The 18,791-nt window shown below is 31.3% G+C and overlaps 2 protein-coding genes across 3 annotated transcripts in view; both read right to left on the bottom strand.

The window, feature by feature from the left end:
- LOC114332617 (histone-arginine methyltransferase CARMER) overlaps positions 1 to 7,906 on the bottom strand; it is a 56,215-nt gene extending 48,309 nt beyond the window's left edge. Inside the window, exon 1 of one of the 2 annotated variants that reach the window (XM_028282448.2) lies at positions 6,680 to 7,906. In XM_028282448.2, the coding sequence (XP_028138249.1) occupies positions 6,680 to 7,629 (950 nt within the window). In that variant the 5' untranslated portion in view covers positions 7,630 to 7,906. The remainder of the gene's footprint in view (positions 1 to 6,679) is intronic. The other variant, XM_028282440.2, reaches the window with a different exon arrangement.
- Positions 7,907 to 15,539: 7,633 nt separating this feature from the next.
- On the bottom strand, positions 15,540 to 17,934 carry LOC126885653 (uncharacterized). Its single transcript, XM_050652327.1, has 2 exons — positions 17,792 to 17,934; positions 15,540 to 17,394 (listed from the first exon to the last, which is right to left on the bottom strand). The coding sequence occupies exons 1-2, from the start codon at positions 17,932 to 17,934 to the stop codon at positions 17,043 to 17,045; spliced, it is 495 nt and encodes a 164-aa protein (XP_050508284.1). The 3' UTR covers positions 15,540 to 17,042.
- Positions 17,935 to 18,791: the final 857 nt, after the last annotated feature.

Below are 18,791 nucleotides of genomic sequence, written 5' to 3'. Positions count from 1 at the left end.
CTTAAATACTTATTCACAACGGAACAGATACTTAATGTTTATTACGCTATCATCTATTCACATTTGTCATACAATATTGTTCTATGGGGCAGTGCAACAAATGTCTCAAAAGTTTTTATAGCCCAAAAACGCATAATCCGCTTGATTTTTAATTTACCATATGGACATACGTGTAGAGACCATTTTAGAAAATACCAAATACTTACTGTTCCCTCAATTTTTATATACAGATGTATTCTGTACACAAAAGCTAATATTAATTCATTGACATCAAATTCAGATGTACACAATTATCGTACTAGACAAAAAGATTTCTTTAGGGCTCCTAAACATTACACTTCCATGTTTGAAAAAAGCCCTGAATATAGCGGCATAAGGTTTTTTAATCAGCTCCCATCCAAAATAAAAAGTGAGGCAGATGATGTTAGAATATTTAAGAATAAATTGAAGACTTATCTCATTGAGTCATGTTTTTATAGTGTCTCGGAATTTATGTCTTAGTATGTTGTTTCTATGTTTGTGTGTATGTTTATATTGTATAGGTAGTCTTTAACTTTTCTATTTTTTAAATGTCTATATTCTTTACTTTGACATGTCCTATATTATGTAAATAATCTGTAAGGATGAATAAAGTATTATTATTATTATTATTATAATATATTAGTTTTATTGTTGTGAGGACAGAAACAAAAAAGTTTATAATATTGTAGTGACTTTTAAATAGTTTTTAAAAGCAACAGGTACGTAATAATTGTTAATGTATCATGGGTATAAACCTACCTATTTGATCTGCCAAAATACATAGTATGTAATACTTTTATTTATATAATTTGATTACCATCAAAATTTCTATCAATATTCACCTAATATATTGGTTTTTTGCTCTATGTTTTGTTGTATTTTTTCAATTCTAAATCATTTCAATTCAAAATTAAGATAATTTGATCAATTTTCAAAATATCAAAATATCACAAGTTTAATCCGTTTAGTTAGTCGATCTTCGTAAATAATGACACATAGTGTCCGCGCCTAAGCGGAGAAGGCGAGTGAATTCCAATACCAACCGCTCTTATCAGCGCTGGTTCGAGCCCCAATAGAAACTTTCTTTTTTGTTTTTTTTTAATACATTTTATGATTGTAAGTATATTTATTATATAATTGTATTTTCAGAAAATACGTATTTAGTTAAAAAAAATTTCGACAATTAATTTTCAGACATCATTTGTGGCTTGTTTAATGTGTTTGTCTGTGTTTTATTCTTTTATTATTTTAATTTTTGGCACTGTTCTAATAAAAATGTTTGAGAAGTAGTAAGTATAAATTAGTTTAATATTTAAACAAAATATAAATAAAAAGTATATTAATTTCGTTTAAATCATATAATAGAAGTATAACTTCTTACGTGCGTACAAAGTACACACACATTCTTTTTTCAATAGACAACAACTTTAAATGATTATTTATTCTCTGATAAGAAGAAAATTGAGGCATATGTAATCTCCACCGACAAGTTCTCAAAAACCTATTCTGGACTGCTTCCAAAGATAAAATATGTGATCGATAATGAGGTGACCACACTGGTGAAACATACAATAGGATGCTGCATACTAAAAATAAATACAAAGTCCTGAATGTAGAAACAGAAAATTCTATAGAGTTTCTAGTTATAAATCCTAAAGTTTTCAAAGCTCTACTAGTAATAGATCTTAAATGTGAGACAAATGTCAAAGAACTGTCAAAAATTACTCCTAGATCCTTGATTTCACTAATTTTCTCTAAAGGAACAGAATTAATATTATAAACAAAATTTACAGGATTTGTTGATCTCGAGAAAGTTATTGTAAAACATTTGCGTGGATTTAAAGACATGGCATTATTGGTAGCCCAATTAATAAAGTAATTTAAATCATCTTGTAACTTGAAACAGTCAGATAATTCAGAAATTTCCATAAATAATTTCAGGTCATCAGCAAATAATAAAAACTTACAATATTTAAAACATGAAGCTACATCGTTAATGAAAATATTAAATAGTAAGGGTCCCAAATGTGATCCCTGTGGGACGCTAGAACTTGCGTTTATAGGAATCGAAGTAAAATTTTTTATTTTCACATACTGAATCCTGCATTGTAGGTAACTTTCCAACCAATTCACTAAATAGTGTGGAAATCCGATTTTAACGAGTTTTTGTAAGAGTAAATCGTGGTTCACTGTATCAAATGCCTTCGAAAAGTCAGTGTAAATTGAATCAACTTGGTACCTCTTTTCAAAGGCAGAAGTGATACAATGTTGATAAAGCAGTAAGTTTGTGTTGGTAGACTTACCACTCATAAAACCATGCTGTTGTTCGATCAGAATATTTTTACAATACCATGACAAGGGTTTATATAACAACAGTTCAAATAATTTAGGTATTGCAGAAAGTAATACTACGGGACGATAATTAGCAATATTATTTTTCAGACCATTTTTGAATACAGGGGTAATAAAACTATCCCGCCATTTAACAGGAAATTGTTGTAATTTTAACGAAGAATTAAATAAATAATTTAGTGGTTCGGAAAGACTACATTTACAATTTATCAAAAAATATGCAGGGATACCATCCGGACCACTAACCAGTTTACCTTTTAAAGAGCTAATTCCTTCATAAACCTCGCTTAGGGAAAATTGTATAAATGGAATGTCAGGTTGACTAAAAATATCGTATTGCATATTTGACACATCTATATTATCACTTTTATAAACACTAGAGAAATGAGTAGCAAATAAATTACTAATGTCTGTACCACTTTCAGCAATTGTACCATTATACTGCATTTTATTGGGGATACCGTGATCTTGTTTCAATGAGTTAATGTGATTCCAGAAGTATTTTGTATTTTCACTAACCGTCAGATCAGTACTAGAAATATAATTATCATAACATGTCCTTGTCAAAGTTTTACACTGAGCTCGAAGATTAGAAAAGTTTGAATAATCACCAGCTGAGTTAGTATTTTTAAACTTAGCATGAGCTGCCTTCCTACAAGATATCAACTTTTAAAGTGCAGATGAGAACCAACGAGGATATACAGATGGTTTGTATCTTCTAATAGGTACAAACAAATCTAATGCTAATTTTAGAATCTGATAAAAAATTTCAATGCTAATGTTAATATCATCATTAGCTAAGAAATACTCCCAATTAATAGATAGATAGATAGATAGATAGATACATTTATTTCCTTTTAAAATTTTACAATTTTATGGAAAGGGTGAGAACAAATATTTCGTTCCTTTTTTTTTCTTTTTTTTTTTTTTCATCCCAAGAAACACACAATATGTTTATTTTAGGGATAAACAAAAGAAAGAAATAAATAAAAAAAAAAAAAAAAAAAAAAAAAAAAAAAAAAAAAAAAAAAAAAAACAACGAGTTATATAAGAATTAATTAAAGATACAAAGTATAATTTACGTATTTAACTATTCATTTATGATGAAAGACCTAAGTTTTAGAACATTCCAGATATAGCCAGCTATTATTTTAGCTGAATACACTGTAATGTTATTTAAGGTATGAGTTACAGTATCAATATCGGCTATATAATTAATGGATGATTGTTTCATACAAGAATATATTGGACAATCAAAAAGTATATGTTCAATTGTTTCTAACTCCTTATTGTTACAAATAGTACAGATTTCATTAATTGCATTAATGACCCATAATATTACCCGTAAGCACGCCAACGGTGAATATAAAATTCTTAATTGTATGTCAAAAAATGTGCAATAACTACGTCTTATAACCCACCAAATTTGATTTGCATATCTCAACTGGTTTCAAAGCAATAAATAAATTGTCAGTTTGTAAAAAAATATTGAACATCCCGTATCTCGGAAACGAAGCGTTTGCAGACATATGATTATTAAGCAAACTGTCATTATTTTCATGTGTAAAATTACCCCTTAAAGTTTGCCGCACTTATTTAAAAAAAACCCTGTACTGATGACGAACATGGCCAGTTGTTAAAGTACCTAACTTTTTTTAGTATCCAACATAAGTGAACGAATCAAAAGACAAAATGTTAAGAAAACCTGAAGCTATAGTTAGGTTTTAATTTCAGTATTTTATAAGTGCTAGAATAGTCCACAAGATGATGCGAACTTTGAGAAAAAAACACAGTTTGATTCATACACTCAGTATACAATGACAGTTTGACTGTCTAGCAACAATATTATTACAGCGATATTGTCAATGAATAAGGCTATAACGTGGTAAAAAAATCACTTAAAGCGAACAACAGGTTTAGGAATTTTCGAAACTTCAAAAATGAACAATTTTTTAGTGGATCGATTTTTTTGCCTCGCAGTGTACATTCATTTATGAGGCATCTTATTCAAATACAGTAGACTCCCTCTATAACGAGAATTGAAATGGCGGACTAATTACCTTTTTATAAGCCGATCGCGTTATATCAGACAACAATAATGTTGTTCATACATATAAACATGTAGTTTTCTAAAACAATAACTTCCTACAGTGAAGCCATTCCGAGCAATATAAGATGCTATTGTTTGAATGACGCTTTTGAAAAAGAATTGGTGGATAAACCTGACAAAGTTGACAGGCAGTGGAGTTATTACATCACTGTCCTCGATAAGCACACATATTTTAAGCATTTCTATATGCAGGCAGCTGGGGAATTCAAATTCAAATTCAAAATATCTTTTATTAAAAAAAATTGTAAACAACATACTTACAGCAAATTGTCACAATTGAATAATAAGTGTCTAATATACATACAAAATTACAATTACAAATACTATGAGTTAAAAGTTAAAATGTGTGATTTAAAAACTCATACACAGAATATGGTTCTAAATCCAATAAAATGCTTTTTATTTCAGTTCTAAATATATTAAAATTCTGTTGCAATTTAATTCTAACAGGCAATTTGTTAAAAAATTTTATACACGAATATGTAGGTCCTCTCTCTGTTGCGACTAGCCTATGTATAGGAAAATTGAGCCCTACATACCTAGTGGGTATGCTGTGTTTTGGCTCAGAATGTGTAAACCTATCCTATTCTTGAACAGGAACAGTAAACACTCATATATATAAAGCCCTGCCACAGTTAATAATCTTAACTCCTTAAATTTTCCCCTACAGGTCCTTCGAGCTTTTATCTTGAGCATTGTTCTTATTGCTCTCTTCTGAGCAATGAATACTCTATCAACATCAGTTCCTCCTCCCCAGAAAATAATACCATATCTGAGCACTGAGTAGATGTTTGCAAAATAAACTGTCTTAAGGTGTTGTAAATTCAAATACTTAGACATTACTCGTAATGAATTACATGCCATGTTGATTCTCTTGCGAACAACACACAGATGCTCTGACCAATTTAGATGTTGATCTATGTAAATACCCAAGAATTTTGTATTTGTTGATAATTCAACAGTTTGATCATCCAACTCAATCTCCTCTGGAATTATCTCATTATTTTGCTTTGTGTGAAAACAAACACAGTTAGTCTTCTCAGTATTTAAAACCAATTTATTTTTTAAGAACCAATTCTGAGCTGTTTTTAAGTGATCTGAAGAAATACTCAGAAGATCCTCAAACGTTGATGCTAATGTTAATAAGTTTGCATCATCTGCAAAATTTACAAGGTGAGACTCACTGCTCAGTATTTCGCTACCAAGATTGTTAATGTAGAAAACAAAAAGAAGTGGTCCCATGACACTGCCCTGAGCAATACCAAGTTGTAAATTCCCTTCTTCTGAAGAAAACTGTTGTCCTTCTCGAGTTATAATAACTTTTTGTCGTCTGTCAGTGAGGTAATCTCTTATCCAGTCCCGAGCAGGGCCACGAATTCCATATCTTTCTAGTTTGTTGATCAAAATATGATGATCTATGCTGTCAAATGCTTTTGATAAGTCCAGGAACATTCCCAAGGAAATCTCCCCGTTCTCCCATCCATTCAAAATCTTATCCACGAATTCGTATGTAGCTGTTTCAACAGACCTTCCCTTGAGATATCCATGTTGTGATTCAGCAATTAGGTGGTCATCATTGAAAAAGGCTATAAGTCTTGTGCACATTGCTATTTCGAAAATTTTTGAAAATGTCGGTAGTAAACTGATGGGTCTATAATTTTCCAATTTGGTTTTATCTCCCTTTTTATGTAAAGGTTTCACTACAGCTAACTTTAGTTAATTAGTTAGAATTTAATTATAGCCATCACTGCGTCAAAAACAGGTAAATAAACATGTTCTTCAATCTCATTTTCCCTCGTTATAGAGGTGTTATAGTTCAATAGGAATTTCATGCGACACCTAATAACCTCGTTTTAATGTTGTTCTGAAGTTATTTCCTTGTGGCATTTTTATAATGAACTATTTTAAATGGGAAATAAGCCACAATTTTACCAAAAAAATAAACCTCGTTTTAAGCAAAAACTCATGATACCTTTGTTCGTTCTAGAGAGAGTATACTTGTATTAGGGGCTGTTCAAGTATTACGTAACGCAGGTTGGGGGGGGGGGATCTTCAAAAATTGTGTTATGTAATACGTGAACACCCCATTAAGGTGCGTTACTTACAGGGAAGGGAGGTTCAAAAATCTTCAAAAACTGCGTTACGTAATACTTAAACGCTCCCTTACTTATTACTAATATTATCCCTAAAACTTACCTAATATCAAAAGTATCCACAATGGGCTGCCTAAAATATTCTTTAACGGCACAGTTTTGCAAAGCTGACAAATTAACACCATGAAAACAAGTTTGAAACCAAAAATTAGCTTTACTGTATTGTTCCATATAAAGGGCATCGTCTGTAAAAGGGACAATGTGCAAATCTCCCCTAGAAGGGTACATTTTACCCCCAGGAACTAACCACTTTTTGGCATTTAAATAAGATTCTAACATTCGTTCATTATAAAGCATGTATCCCATAGGTTCAGATATAATAACGTCCACCTTTTCAGGCAACTCGACTTCCTCTATTTTACCAGGTATAACTTTTATACAAGTATTGAAACTATTAGCTTCTACTAGTTTTTGTGCATAGTGAGCCATGGTGGAAGCCTCTACAGCATAAATACGTTTAGCCCCAGCCTGTGCTGCGAAAAAAGATAAAATACCTGAACCTGCACCTACGTCTAACACTACTTTATCTTTGAAATCGTCTAAGTTACATAATATTGCTCTTTGATAAGTGTACGTCCTAACAAAATCTTGAAGCATGTTCTGTTGTTGAGAAAGATATCCATAAAACTGGAAGTACTGTGCTGCAGAGGAGTCTTCGGTTCTCACAGAAAATATTGATGCATCTTTTCCGGATTTAATCTTTTTTATTGCTATAGTAAAGTGCCTAGCTTCTTCCCTATTGCTAAATTTGATTATTATAGTTTCGTTATCAATAGAAAATAAATAAGATGCTGTACCCACTTTGCAACAATCTGTTTCAGAGTCTACGGGGAATTCCAACAATTGAGTTGTTTCGTCGAGTTCTAAAATTTGAATACTAATACCTTGAGGATCATACTCCGCTCTCAGTTTCACCTTTCTATTATATTTTGGTGCTGTTTGGTTGTTATCATTTATAGAAAATACCTCAACAATCCACACTTTAAGCGCCATTTCAAATGTAACAGAGGTTAGCCGAATCAGATCACAGTAATTTTAACAGAGTTCTGAGTAGATATAATTAGGAAAATCGTCTGACACTATACAACCGCTGGAGTCACGTTTTTAACATAAAGTTTTGTAAAATTACATTAAGTCAAAAAATATAATTAACCCGAAAGAAGACATCGCTCATCGGTACAAGCACAAAAACATTTTTTTATTGTAAGTCATTGTTGCCAACACAATAGATGCTAAATTTAAATCAAGCACATGCTCACCAACACAAGAAGATGATGTCTCTAGGGTTTTTCACTTTTCATCCTGTGACAAGCATAGGACAAGCGCATGCGCAGCCGCCATGTTTTTCGTACAGTGAGAAGTTGGGCATCATTTTGTCAGAGATATTTTTCTTTCAATTCAAATTTTTCAAATTTCTTTTATTTTTGTAAACGATTTCCGGTGTGAGAATTAAAACATTAGTTAATTTTAGTATATTAAGTATGAAGAACCAATTGATACCATTATAAATTATAAAATTAAACATTTTCGTCATATTGACTAGTTTCATTCATTTTATCAAGATAGATACTTTGGTTGTTAGGTAGTAACTAGGGTGCATAACAACAATGGAGAATTGAGTTTTTATTTAGTTGTCAATAATTTTAAGTACAATTTTGATTATTATAAATTAAAATATGAGCGAAAGTGAATTTGAAGAAATTGAACGGGCTTGGAAAGAAGGCTGTTCCGCAATTACTCCCGAAAAATCCAAAATCCGTTATCAAAATACCTACCAAAGTTTTAAAAAATGGTGCGAAGGCAAGAATTTAAGAATCGAAGAAAAGACTCTATTGGCATATTTCGTTCAAAGACATATGCAGTTGAAAGCTCCTGGAAGCCTCTGGGCAGAATATTCAATGATTAAATCCACCGTTTTTCTTTATGATGGCATTGATATTTCCAAGTTTTCAACTTTCATCGCGTATTTGAAGAGAAAAATTAACAAATTGTACCATAAGTTTCAATATTAATAAATAATTCGTTAGTTTTCTTTATTCTTTCAAAAAATAAATTAAAATTAAGCGATTTTTTAACTCGATGGTAAGTGAATTACTTACCGTCGAGTTGGAGTGCTTACCGTCGAGTTGGATTACTTACCGTCGAGTTGCTAGTAAATGTCACCTACTGACGTAAAATCTGTCACGGTAAACAGTCAAAAATGATCAATCGTGCAAAAAAAATGTAATTTTCAGTAGTAATTGCACAAGAGCTCTGAAATTATTGAATTTTTCCCGAGTGACAAAATTATGTCAAAGTGTCACGAGAGCAAAAATTATATATTAATTTCAGAGATCGAGTGCAATTTGTTGCGATTATTTCATGAATAAAACTGTTCAAAACCAAAATTTTATTGTAATTTATTTATGTAAATACAAATTAGTACCATTAAACACACAGTTTTTATAAATATTTGACGATTGAAAGTCATCACTTTTATAATTTTTAAAACATTAATTGTCATTAATGTCACTGAATGTATTTTTTCGTAGCAACGAAGGGCATCTGACGTAATATACTTAACGACGGGATATTATCAAAAATTATCACCTTAATTTGCATTTCTGTAGCTTTCTATTGGTCAGAATCTCCTATGAATGAAATAATCATTAAAATACACCAATAATTGCGGCTAATGGCTGCCCCATAGAAACATAGATAATAACATAAATATACTTAAATATTTTTACTAATATATTAAATAATGCGTGTACTGAATAGGCGTAAAATTTCAGGCCAATGCTTTTTAAATGTATTCATTGTTTTCTAATTATACGAAAACTAAAAAAGTATTTTTGAAAAATTTAAATGCAGAATCATCAAAGATTACGTTATTGACGAGGGCCAAAAGTCCCTGAAAACTTACATAATGTATATTTATTTATTATATGGGTGGGGTAGGGGTGGCGAAGAAGGGAAAATTGAGATTTCAAATATCTCTTTTAAAAGAAACTTTCTGTTTATTCTAAATGAATTTTAGGTCCTCGGTAATAATGTAATATTTCATTCTTCGTTAAAATTTTTCAAAAGTTGGACAAAACGGGATACCATTCTTGTTTATTTTTATTACGGAAAAAATGTTAAAGAAATTAGCATATTATTATTTTTTTATAGGTATAACAATTATTGAAGCACACAAAAAAACATATTTTTAGCTATTTTTGATGACTGGAAAATAGTAAAAAAAATATTTATTAAAGTCCTGCACATCCCGTTTTAGCATACCCCGGTTGGATAAAACGGGATAGGTTCACAATATTTAATTTTTTGCATAAAATTATCTAAAAAGTATTTTTAAGTAGATATAAGACTGCAAAGCAGAATTTACCTTTGAAAAACAATATCTTCAGTAGTCAGAAACTTAAAATAGGCCTTTTTATGTTTTATTGCAAAATGGGAAATAAGTCCTTTTATTTAGGACTAGCAGGTACGTACCTATATCAGAAATGTCACATAAAAATATGTTGTTCTTTTCTGCAGTATGAGAACACGCCTTATCGCTATTTAAAAAATTAATAGGCCAACAAATAAATAGGTGGATAAAACGGGACATAAAAAACTGTATCCCATTTTATCCAACTTATAAGTGTCCCGTTTTGTCCAACTTAGACATTTTTCAAAACAAAAATGGCTCCCCTGCCTAAACGTGGAAGTAAAATTAGATATACTACACATGAGAATATTCGTTAATAGTGCTTAATTAAATATAATAGTTACCGGAATTATATGTTTAGAGTTTAGATATGTAGGTAATATAATATATGTAGAAAACAACGCACTTAAAAGTACAAAGTACCACAAAAATAGAGTCAAACAATTCTAAACACAACAACTTTTCATCAAATAATGGCATCGAGGTAAAACGAACTGAAAATGTTAAAATAACGACTGAGAACAAGTTTTCGTCGTTGTCCCATTGATAGCAGCACTAGTTGGGTCTCTAGGCTAGGTATACCGTTTTATCCAACTCTCCCTATTAGTTTTTTCAGGATTCGAAAAAAAATGAATGCATTTAAAAAGCATTGACTTGAAATTTTACCTCTACCGAAAGTATACATTTCCTGACCTGATTGTAGGGAGCAAAGTCGTACTTTTCCTTCCTAGGGAGACAAAGTAGTAAAAATGACGTCACAGTAGGTATGTCATTGGTGAAATAACTTATTGACGCCCTATACAATATTATATTTTCTATTACTATACATTTTAACGTTTACTTATAGAACACCCTGTATTTTGCAGAATGGTAAAAAACAGTAAATTGTTATTTTTATTTAACAATTTTTAGATTAATAATTTGACTTATATTTGACAGTTGACAGTTATACTGTACCTACTTGTTAGTTTTAGTTCTCTAATAAATTTTTTAGTTAGTTACATAAATAAATTATTTAAAAATGAAAAAATGACTTGTTACTTTAAGGCCACGTCTCACCATCAAATAATTTGATCAAACAGTTTGAGCAAACTACGTCAAAGTGACGTCACAATTGCAGTTTTTTTGAAATTCTAAAATTCTGTGCTCTCACTATCAGTCTAGTTTGATCAAATTTTTTGTTGTCTAACTTGTTTGTATATATATATATATATATATATATATATATATATATATATATATATATATATATATATAAAGGGTTGTCTACAGCTAATGCCGTTTCCCTTCCGTCAGCCAGGACTTCCATTTTTTTCGATCTTCCCAGTCTCCTTCTTCCAATCCTTTTTTAGACATGGCTTCGTCGACTTCATTTTTCCAAGATCTTCTAGGTCGTCCTCTTCTTCTCGTTCCTCTTGGGCTCCATTCTGCAACCTTGTTTATCCAAGTGTTTCCTGCTCTGCGTAAGTGGCCGTACCATTTCAGTCTTCTCTCGTCTATATATTGCAGGGCATCTTTTTCCACTTGCATTCTTCTCCTTATCTCCTCATTTGTTATTCTGTCTCTTCTGGTGAGACCACAGCATCTTCTCCAGTATTCCATTTCGGTTGCCAGAATGCTTTTTTGGGTTTTTTTGTTTATGACCCAAATTTCTGCGGCATATGTCATGATGCTTCTTACTATTGTCTGGTATATCATTCTTTTTGTTTTTCCCTTGATGTTTTTATTCCAGATTACATTATGGAGTTGTCTGATGCAAGATCTTGTTTGTCCCAATCTACTTTTTATTTCTGCTTCTGTTGTTCCGCTTTTCGACATTATAAAGCCCAAATATTTAAAATTCTTCGTTCCTTTTATTTCAACTTGTTCTTCTACTTCTAAGTTTTTTACGTCTTCTTCCGATATTACTAAGTATTCCGTTTTCTTCATATTTATTTCCAGGCCCACCTTTTTGTATTCCTCTTTTAGTTTTCTTACCATGTAACTGATATCCTCTTCATCTTGAGCCATCACCACCTGATCGTCTGCAAAACACAATGTGTAGAGATAATCGTCCCTTATCGGTATTCCCATACCCCTACACTTTGTCTTCCAAGTTGTTAGTGCGTGTTCTAAAAATATTTTAAATAGAGTCGGTGACGTTGGGCATCCCTGTAGTAATCCTTTTGTTGTTTTGAAGTTAGCAACTACCTTGTTTGTACCTAACTTGTTTGTACTTTATTTAAAATTAAAATTTTTCATTATTATCCACAATGAACACTCAGGATGTGACGTCACTAACTGTCACTTTCAGTTTGCTCAAACCAGTTTGATCAAATTATTTGATGGTGGGACGCGGCCTTTAGGGAGGTGGAAAAATCATATAGGGTTGCGACAAACTACAAAGTCTGGCAACACGGTAATTTCTCGGAAACCGCTAGAACGATTTTTATAGATTTTGGTGAGTAAGGGTCTTCTAATGCGTCCGATATTATAGTGGTAATTACATTGCTGTCAAATCTTCCGTTTTTCTGGAAGTCCAATGAACTTTCTTATTTCAAATGGAACACCCTGTATATTTTTTACGTTTTGAGGTCCTTAAGAAATACTGATTATTTTCCATGTTATATTCCTACACCTAAATGCCATAATTTTGGAGATATTGCTACAAGTATTAAAAAAAATAAACAAATTATAAAAATCAATTTTTTCGACCAGGGTAGACATTATTTTAGGTTCCTTGGATCATTGGGAACAAAAAAGGTATTTTGTAATTTTCTTCTAAAGTTATAAACAATTTAAAACTGAAAAAAAAATCGAAAAATAACGATTTTCTAGGTTCAAAGACACAAGTAAAAAATATTATTTTGGGACTATGAAGTACCTAAATTCAAGTTCAAACCTTATTTCATCAGTTATATCGATAAGTAATTTGGCCTTATTTAATTTTAAAACATTGTTTTTTAGTTGTTAATGCAGCCCGATCGCCCGTCCTCTCATATGCGCTACATTAGTAATACCAAAAAAAGTATATCAAAAATATATATTTTAGAATAAACCGTGCCAAAAATTATTATAGGGACCTGATAGAACAAGGTTTCAGCTTGAATTTAGGTGCTTGATAGTTCCAAAAATAATATTTTTACTTGTGTTTTTGAACCTAGAAAACCTTCATTTTTCGATTTTTTTCAGTTTATAAATTTATAAGTTAAATTGTTTATAACTCGGAAACGATTAACTTTAGACGAAAATTACAAAAGACATTTTTTGTTCCCAATGATCCAAAGAACCTAAAATAATGTCTACCCGGTCCAAAAAAATTCATTTTTATAATTTTTTGTTCAAGCATTTTTTTGCAATAAATGTAGCAATAACTCCGAAATTATGGCATTTAGGTATAGGGCTTTTCATTCACAGTCATTTGTTTCGAGCCTCTGTCATATGTTTTATAATCCGTGTATATCAATATTATACACGGATTATACGACATTTGACAGAAGCTCGAAACAAATGACAATCCATGAAAAGCCCTATAGGGAATATACCGTGAAAAATAATCAGCATTTCTTAAGGACCTCAAAACGCAAAAAATATACAGGATGTTCCATTTGAAATAAGAAAGTTCATTAGATTTCCAGAAAAACGGAAGATCTGACAACAATGTAATTACTACTATAATATCGGCCGCATTAAAAGACCCTTACCCACCAAAATCTATAAAAATCGTTCGAGCGGTTTCCGAGAAATTACCGTGTTGCCAGACTTTTTCGCAACCCTGTATGTATAACATGGGAGTAAAGTGCCTTTTCCTCCCTTGAATGATTGCTGCCCGCATTTTATTTTCGCATTTTTTTCCAGTAACTATACTTTCTTTAATATTTTTTATCTTAATTATGTGTTCAGGTTCTTTATCATTATATTGGTATTACTACCCCAACTGCCCTAATAATATGTTTGTTTATAACAAACAGTACGAAAAAATGGATGAAAAAATTTGTGATGAAAAAGGCCTATTGCGTAGGTATAAAGTAAATTCAAATGATAGGAAAAAAATTTATTTTTTGGCTACATTATACATATTATGTATTTACCTTTGGTTTATTTACTTTTTATAAGCCCTTGGTCTATATAATATCTACATACATTATATTTTTTGTAAAATTGCTAAATTGTTTAAAGTTAAATTTATTTAGCTTTCCTGTTCTTTCATATGAAATATGATATAGGTACAAAATGTACCTAATCTTATTTTAAAATTAATATCAACCTGAATATGTAGAAGTCGAAACTAAATACTTATGCGATAAAAATATATTTTTGTGCCACGTTAGTTTTGTAACATAAAGACAAATTCGTGATTTTTTCACATGAGTCATGAGTATAATATGATTAGGAAGCATGTAGGTGTCATGTTTAAAAATCATTAAAGAGACAAAACAAAAGAATGAACAAAATGTTAATGGCATTTAAAAATCATCTGAATCATAATCCCTAAAATAGGTAAATAAAGTGTTTTTTTAATCATATAAATGTTTTTTTATGTACCTAAATAGATCTTTTACTTGTACTACTTTTTAAAAAGTACAGATTGAAACGTTAATGATATCTATATATCTACAGGGTATGTCAAAAGTAGCGGCACGGTCGAATATTTCGCGGAACGAACATTGGATCGAAAAACTGAAAAACCCGTGTTCAATATTTTTTAAAATCTATTGAATGATACCAATCGCGGCTCCCCACTCCAACCCCTGAAGGTGGGGTGGATATTGAAGATCTTAAATAATAATATGAACCTCCATTTTTTGTTATAAATTTGGATTCCTCGTACAATGATAAATAACTTTTATTGAGACATTTTTTCGAATTATTGGCAAATGGCGCTATAATAGTCCAGGGCGCATCTGTTTTGAGATGGACGTTGAGAGGTGACTCATATCTTTTTGCAGAAATTGCTTTGGAATTAACTCATATAATAATAATTGAGTTATGCTCGCACTCAAAAAAGTCTGGAATATTGTTTAAATAATCAAAATGTCAAAAAATTAAGGAAAAATTCAATTTTTTTTCTTCGTTTTTTGATTATAACTTTAAAAGTATTCACTTTCGAGAAAAGTTGTACTGAGATAAAAGTTGCGTAATTAAATTTCCTACAATATAGGATTGGTTAAAAATTTTAAACATTATCACCCTTGTTGTAAATTAGCAATAGTTTCGAAAAAAACATAAAAAACAAGTAGGGTAAGGTGGGGCACATTGAAACAAAAAATACTATTTTTAGACTAAAACATTATGTATTACAATTTATAATATCTTTTTAGTAGGATTGTGTATTTGCATGTATTGGACATATATTACTGGTTTGAAATCAGGAAAAAAGTAAAAACCTGATTTTTGATACTTATTTGTAAAAATCGTGTTTTTTGTTTCACTGTGCCCCAGTCGTGGGGTAGTATGAAACAAAGCAATGGGCACAGTGAAACATTAGAAATTTTCTAATAATAAAGTAAAATGAGCTTTAAAACACAAATTTTTATTAAGAAATAATATGATTACAAATAAAGCTATATCCACCTATATATTAACGTACTTCTAAATTTGAGAATGACATTTCAAAAATTAGATAACTTTGTGTTCTTTTGGATCCTTGTTTCTTTTCTGGATTAGGTAATATTAATTTAACATCCTTAATATTAACGAATGCAATGTCTTCAACTAGGGGATAGGAAAAAGCTCGAGCCACTTTAGCACTTTTTCTTAAAAATGAAATTTCTACTTCATCTTCGTCATTTTTTTCTTTAGTCACTCGGCCAGCATAATAAAACTTTTTCTTATCTGTAAATTCAACCAATACAAATTCATTTACTCTTAGAAACTCTACTGGAGTAAAAGATAATTCTACGGCATTTTCCTGTTCTATATCATCAGGGTCAAATAACCCTCCAATTGAGGAAGTAGCTGACCAATCATCAAGTGGATCGTCTTTATCACTGGACTCTTGGACAAATATTTTTTTTGTTGCTTCTTTTCTTTTAGAAATGCTAATTTTAGAATTTTTGGCAGCAGCTTCCGATGCTGCGTTCTCAATTAGATTTTTTTCAGATTCTCAATTAGATTTCCAATCGCCTTTCTAGGCTTTGAATTCCGCAAGACTTCTAAAAGTTTTATTATCAATTGTTTTCATTTCACTTGTGTTTTGCAAAACATGTTGGGATTTATGCAGTGAAGGCTCTTCATTTGATTGTGATGATGGACCAGCGAGTAGTGGGGGATCGATAAGATCAATTTCGGTTGAATGTTCAGGATTTGGTCTGTCAGTTACAAAACTAGACATATAGTCGGCTTCAGTAAATAAATCGCGGTTATAAGCAAAAATTCCAGTTTTCCTAAATCCATTGACAATTGTTGTTGGTATCATAGTTTTTTGATGTGCTTCATTTACACAACCAGCAATGTTATATATTGAGAAAACCTTTCCTGGATTTTGTTTTTGCCAAGAATCTACAGCAGCAGCATAATATGTTTTGAATGGAGCATAACATGAAACATCCAGTGGTTGTAACTTTCCACTGCAATGGGGTGGAAGTGTGACTATTGTTACACCATTTTCTTTAGCTAGATTTATGACTTCAATGCATATATGGCTGTGATGGTTATCCATTATTAGTAACGTTGGGTTTTCTTTTGAAGACAATGTATGTTTAATAAAATGCTTAATGACTTGAGGGAAAATATCCGCAGTCATCCACCCACTTTTAGTCGCCAATCCTTAAGATCCTGGGGGGCCGTTTATTAACATATGGTCTTTGAATTTTACACGGGGAAAAACGAGAGCCGGCGGTTGTCACCAGTGTACCTTTTTCTCCAGCCGCTATAGTGGATACCCCCCTAGATCCCTTTTCTGCGATTACTTTGACAGATTTATTTATTACTGTAGAGGTGGCAGTTTCATCTAAATTCCATATCCTTGAACCATCTGCAAAACTTGTTGAACGTTGTAAGGCTTCTTTTAAGATTATCGTAGCCGATAAAATGATGTGCAGCGAGAAAGAGAACACTTCTCAGGTTGTCTTTTGGACAATGTTGTATTTCTTTTTAAAAAACCTCTTAGCCAGTCCAAACCAGCAGCTGAGTTAACATGCCAGCTTGGAGGTACATTTATCTCATTTATCATAGCCATTTCATTTGCCAGCTCACGTGTATCACGTGTTGATTTTCCGTAGCACATTTTGGAACAGATCAATAAATACTCTGATAAAAGTTTTTCTAGTTCGGCAGTGAATATTAAACGGGAATTATACTTATGAGTAAAACGAATTTTCATATTAGATCCTTCATCGTTGGCAGCTTTTTGCTTTTTTACATACCTGTAAAAGAAAAACATATTAAAGGTAATTATACATAGGTACATACATACGTAATCTTTATTTCTGTTACCGGCTGACGCCAGTGTCGAAAAACAAATTTTACATTTCTGAAATAAATATAAACTCCTATATCTACATACGGCATAATTAAAATCTAAAAATAAATTATAACTCTTTTATCGTCTTTTAGTGAGACTGCAGTATAAGTTCTTCTCCATTCCCTTCTATTGTTTGTCAAAGTTTTTGCTTGCCTGAAATCTATATTTCTTTTGATTAACGCCTTTTCTCTAGTGTTGTTCGATGTTGGCTGAGGTCTGCCGGTTTTTCTTTTGCCTTGCGCCTTACACTCCCAGACTAAAGGTAATTATATCAATTTATAATATAAATTATTACTCACCTAAATAATGTAACAAAACTAACATTACATTCGTCTGCTGCTCTTCTTAAGCTAATTTTATTTTCGAGAATAAGTTTAACAGCTCTCTCCATTTGTTCGTCGGAGAACTGTCCAATATTGTTTTTTCTTACACGGTTTCTCATCTTTTCTCTATAAAACAAAATAAGTTGCTTTATATAAATATTAATCATATTACTATTGAATTATTTATGTGTTTTGGGGCACAGTGAAACATGTTTCAGTGTGCCCCATAAAATTTGTTTCACTCAACCCCAAGACAAACGCACGTGTTAACATGCATCTCATTCGACAACCATCAGACTTAATAACAAGAATAATATGGCAATTCATGCCTTATACCTATTCGTTTTATATACCCAAGAAAGAAATTTGAGTTTAAAAAAAACAAAAAAGTTGCAAATAATAAATTATTCGTTATAATATTTACTTTACTCACCCAAAATCCAACACCATCAACTTTCAATCACTAAACAACTGAACTAAGCAAATATTTTAACATCTGGCTGACCTTGTACACAGATCGGTGTTGCCACACGAAGTTGTTTGCATTTTTAAGAATTAACTCCCGCGAAATTTGAAACGTTTCAGTGTGCCCCTTGTTTCATTGTACCCCACCTTACCCTATTTGCATTTTACGTTTTTGGACCATTTATGCTACAGTTATGATCTTCATATTTTACCCAGAAAAACTTTATGATATAGTAAAACAATACTGTAAATTTCATTAAGATCGGTTTAATAGATTTTGCAAATTAAATTTTGCAATTAAGCGTTCGCAAAAAAATTCATTTTTTCAAAATGTTGCAGGACTGAAAATAAAGTAGATAGCAAGTTGAAATTTTTTTTACATAATATAGAAGAATACTGTACCTTTCATCTGTAATATGTAAAATTAAAATGGGTTAACTACCACGGCGTCAGGAATTTTTTTAAATAAACATTAATTTTTGGTGCTACATGCAGGACAGCGGTGTTGGAT

The sequence above is a fragment of the Diabrotica virgifera genome, chromosome 5, assembly GCF_917563875.1.
Source record: "Diabrotica virgifera virgifera chromosome 5, PGI_DIABVI_V3a".
Lineage (NCBI taxonomy): Eukaryota > Metazoa > Arthropoda > Insecta > Coleoptera > Chrysomelidae > Diabrotica > Diabrotica virgifera.
Note: the sequence above shows the minus strand (reverse complement) of the source record. Positions and strands in the feature narration are given on the sequence as shown.